This window comes from Palaemon carinicauda, chromosome 37 (genome assembly GCF_036898095.1).
Source record: "Palaemon carinicauda isolate YSFRI2023 chromosome 37, ASM3689809v2, whole genome shotgun sequence".
Lineage (NCBI taxonomy): Eukaryota > Metazoa > Arthropoda > Malacostraca > Decapoda > Palaemonidae > Palaemon > Palaemon carinicauda.
The window spans coordinates 61,189,920-61,194,919 of NC_090761.1; the positions used below are offsets into that span (position 1 = coordinate 61,189,920).

Here is a 5,000-nt window from a genome sequence, read left to right on the forward strand (position 1 = left end):
GCAGAAGTAACTCGATCCCTGGAAACCCTCTCGATGTAATACTTTTATCAAGTTAACTTTGCCAGCTGATAGGACGCCGTCTGATTTTTTTCATTTTTTTTCCCCCTTTCCAACATCCCCTTGGGTGATTCCAGCAACATCTTCGGTGATTCCAGCTTCCCGTCCTTGTGATAAGGCCATTTTTTGACCAGGTCCTCCTCCTCCTCCTTCTCCTCTCCCTCGCCATCCTCCTGTACTTTACCTCTTTCTATTCAGAGGTGCCTCGAAAGTCCTGCGACTCTTAATTAGGTTGTCAGACCTTAGAGCTGACAACTATTTCCGTCGCGGTATCGCTTCGCTCCCATTCCAAATTTTTTTCATTTTTATTTTTTCTTATTGAAAGATTCTGTCGTCTTGTGTAACAATGAATTATTGAAGCTGTGGCAATAACGTTTTTTTTTCAGTTTTTGCCGGTAATTAGCTTATCAATCTGTATAAATTGCCTCTCAATGAAGACATTCAGGGGCACTTATACCTAATACTGATTTTCATTCTTCTTGTACTACAATGGAGCAATTACGTTATAGATCTCTAAATTTCTGTTTTGCTTTTTTTCTAATTCATGAATTCGTATAAATTGAATAACAACAAGGACACTTCGAGATTCTCTATTACCACTAATTGGTTTATTTTCTTTTGATTAAATATCAACTTGCCTTGCCGGTCACAAACTAAAAAATTTGTGTTTTTCTACTTACTACACATATTACCAATTTATTTAAATGCCAACAGTCCCGGTATTCATTTAGTCAGAAAGATTTCTTTAAGAGTATATTCCCGCAGTTTCTTTTTAAATATGCCATTTAAAAAATAAAAGATATTTTATAGCTTTGTTACTACAAGATAAATAAAACTCGAATTATTTTACGTTCATGGAAAAATGTACTGTTGGAAATTATTTTGATTCCATTAAGCCACAGGAATGGTTTCTTAATATCACTTAATATGAAACTTACTATATATATATATATATATATATATATATATATATATATATATATATATATATATATATATATATATATATATATATATGTGTGTGTGTGTGTGTTTGTGTATGTGTTTATATACTTTATGTATATATATATATATATATATATATATATATATATATATATATATATATATAAATATATATATATATATATATATATATATATATATATATATATATATATATATATATATAATATCATATAAGTTTCATATTAAGTGATATTGAGAAACCATATATATATATATATATATATATATATATATATATATATATATATATATATATATATATATTTACAAGACATTAATTTTCCCTAGTCGTGAATCAACCTTCGGAGAACATAATGACAAAGTTTTGAAATCATTGTTAATTTCTGACGGTGGAAGATTTTATCGCTAGACCTAAAGTAAAATGCAATTTTGAGTTACTAAGAAAAGGCTCGCGAGAACATTTAACTTTAAAGATATGACGATTGGTTGAAATTTCAATTTAATGGAAGTTTTCGTCTTTTTTTTATTTAATAACTTCTTATCTAATGACCTTGAAGACATATTTTAATTATCAAATCATTTCAGATGTGTTTCTTGGCCCCGTGGATGATTACGTCTTGGCACCTGTGGCTAGATTTTCTGGAAGGTGGAATATACCTCTCCTGACGCCAGCGGGTAGACCGTCAGCTTTTGATATAAGGAAAGACTATCCACTGCTTACTAGGCTCAAAGGATTTCATACTGAGGTAAATAAATATCTGTTACAAATACATGATTGAGGATATTAAACATTTCTAGGACTTTTTTAATTCAAATCCTTTTACCGTGGTAAAATATTTGACTAGATATCTGTTGCAAATACATGATTGAGGATATCAAACATTTCTAGGACTTTTTTAATCCAAATCCTTTTACGGGGGAAAATATTTGACTAGATATCTGTTACAGATAGATTATTGAGGATATCATAAACCTTTCTAGGATTTTTTAATTCAAATCCTTTTACCGGGGGAAAATATTTGACTAGATATCTGTTACAGATAGATTATTGAGGATATCATAAACCTTTCAAGGACTTTTCTAATTCAAATCCTTTTACCGGGGTAAAATTTGACTAGATATCTGTTACAGATAAATTATTGAGGATATCATAAACCTTTCAAGGACTTTTCTAATTCAAATCCTTTTACCGGGGTAAAATTTGACTAGATATCTGTTACAAATACATTATTGAGGATATCATAAAAATTTTTAGGACTTTTTTCATTCAAATCCTTTTACCGGGGTAAAATATTTGACTTTATTTCTACATCCATTTTACGTTCAAAATTCCCGATTTACTTTTTTTTTCAAATGCATGAGTGAAGATCTATATTATAAAAAGCTCATTATGGAAGTTTACTTCATATTCCAATGTATTCCCATTCATGAAGATAATTTTAATGAACAGAATACAACAACAAAAGCTGGTAACTTTGCATATTCCAAAAATATTTTTGCTTTTAATCGAAGAGAAACATCAGATTCTTTAGTCAAAAATTATAGATAAAAGTAGTTCACTCAATTATATTCTATACTACAGTTTTAAAGAACATAATACAGCTAAAACAAAATTCTGGTAACCCTGCATATTCCAATGATATTTTTGCTCTTAATAAAAAAAAAAAAAAAAAAAAAAAAAAAAAAAGCTTTGGGCTAAGCCATTTACTATAAAATTAATTGATTATTGATTAGGATTATCGATGAAGTAGTAGTGTTCATTAATGTCCATCCAACAGGTTGAGCAGCCTTTTTCCTAAATATCAAATAAATAAATTTTCTATATGATTCTTTAATCAAAAATCATATATGAAGTAATTCAGGAAATGAATTTCTCTCCTACAGATTGGACAGCTTTTTAACTAAAGATCACATTAAAAAAATTTCTACGAGAATTTTTAACAAAAAAAAAAATCATATAGGAAGTAATTCAGCCAATGAATTTCTCTCTCACAGGTTGGACAGTTTTTTTCCTAAATACCACATTAACTCTTATTTCATAAGATTCTTCAATCAAAAATTATATATGAAGTAATTCATTCAATGAATTTCTCCCCTACAGGTTGGACAGCTTTTTTCCTCCGTGGTAAAACAATGGGACTGGAAAATACTGGGCATCATCTATGAAGAAAACGACCGGGACGCTGGACATTCCGTGTGCCACTTTACGCTGTCGTCCATCTACAAGAGTTTTGCAGCGGAACATAAACCTCTTGTTGAACAGTTCAACAAAAACACTACAGATTTTGTGACTATCTTGAGACATTTCCAAAATGCGGCGCGCAGTGAGTGTTACTCCATTAAGCCCTGTCCACACGATCGAGCATGCCCAACGGGCAAACAGTGATACCAGGCCACAATAGTTAGTGAAAATGAGGGTTGATGACGTCAGAAGCGGGAAACCTAAAGGCAAGGATCTAGCAACACTGTATGATGCCATTTCCCTGTCTGTGGTTTTCCCACTTCTGACGTTATTAACCCTCATTCTTGCTAACTATTGTGGTCTGGTATCTCTGTTTGCCCGTCGGGCATGCTCGATCATGTGGACAGGGCTTTAGATACCTACATAAACTATTGATCTGAAAACGTTTTGAATACGTCCTATGTTTTTCTACTTTTCTTATCTTACTTTTTTTTTTCACTGGTATCCTTGTTGAGTTATTTATTGCAATGCTCTTGTATAGGTATGAATTTCTTCTATGGAGTAATGATACCAAAGTTTGGCTAAAAATTAATCTTTATAAATAGTGGATGGAGTGGCGGATGTTTACAGGTGATGCAGCCCTGACTGGTAAATGTAATGAGAAGCTCAAAATACCAATAAAAATGCAGAAAGTGGTTATAATGGAGAATTTATTCATAACAAGAATAATTCTATGCCGATAAACGGAAGTAAGAAAGACGGCGCAATTATAAATAATAATATAGATATAAAAGAATAAATAAGGCTAATTTTTCCGTTGAAAATGAAGTGTTAAGCCATTCTTCTTTTTAGAGTTTTCTTGGTAACATTTCTGACCCCTGTTCTTTTCTTTGACACGCAATCAAATCCAGTTAAGGGTCAAGGTAAGTTATGTCATTATGTATCTTTATAATTCCTCTTTCATATACTCTAATGATTATTGATATTTCGTTCAAATGTTCTTTCCACAATATCGGTTCTAAAAGCGAACTTTAACACTCAAAACCAATGGTTAATGTCAGGATAATTCAATGCCTCCATACCTAGCCCAAAGCTGAAATAAAGCTATCCTTCAATAGAGGAAAAGTTATAACAGTAAAATGAACGCAAACAGTAAATGGGAAACATTGTTCCTGTAAATATGATGATTAGTTGCCTTAGATTACGCCACGCCTTATGCCGTTATGGGCTGTAGAAATGTTTATGGCACAAAGGGTTGTGGTGGCCGATGTGATAACGTCCCTGACTGGTGAACGCCAGACTGGGATTCGAGTCCTGCTCAACCTGTTAATTCCTCTGGTCGCTGCAACCTCACCTTTATTGTGAGCTAAGGATGGGGTTTTGGGGGAGCCTATAGGTCTATCTACTGAGTCGTCAGCAGCCATTGCCTGGCCCTCCATGTTTCTACCTTGGGTGAAGAGGGGGTTTGGCCGCTGATCATATGTATATATGGTTAGTCTCTAGGTCATTATCCTGCTTAATAGAGCAATGTCACTGTCCCTTGCCTCTGCCATTCGTGATGACCTTTAAACCTTTTAAACCTTTAAAGGGAATAAAAATACATGGGTTTTTTGCCCATAAATGCAGGTCAAGCAACCGAGACGAATTTAGGAATATGTGTAACATCAAAAGATTCTTCAGAGTCGAATTATTATAATAACAAAATTATATTCCAAAAGAGGATGACTAAGAATTTGAAATAGAGCGTGAAATTATATATTTTATTCAAATATAACACGAGGGACGGGGAGAG

The 5,000-nt window shown here is 32.6% G+C and overlaps 1 protein-coding gene across 2 annotated transcripts in view; it reads left to right on the plus strand.

Moving 5' to 3' along the window:
• Positions 1–5,000, plus strand: part of LOC137629723 (atrial natriuretic peptide receptor 1-like) — a 118,122-nt gene that overhangs the window by 72,263 nt on the left and 40,859 nt on the right. For both annotated transcript variants that reach the window (XR_011041594.1, XM_068361288.1), the window contains exons 3-4: positions 1,612–1,772; positions 3,128–3,350. Coding sequence is in view for 1 of the 2 variants with exons in the window: in XM_068361288.1 (XP_068217389.1) it covers positions 1,612–1,772; positions 3,128–3,350 (384 nt within the window). In the remaining variant the exon portion in view is untranslated. The remainder of the gene's footprint in view (positions 1–1,611; positions 1,773–3,127; positions 3,351–5,000) is intronic.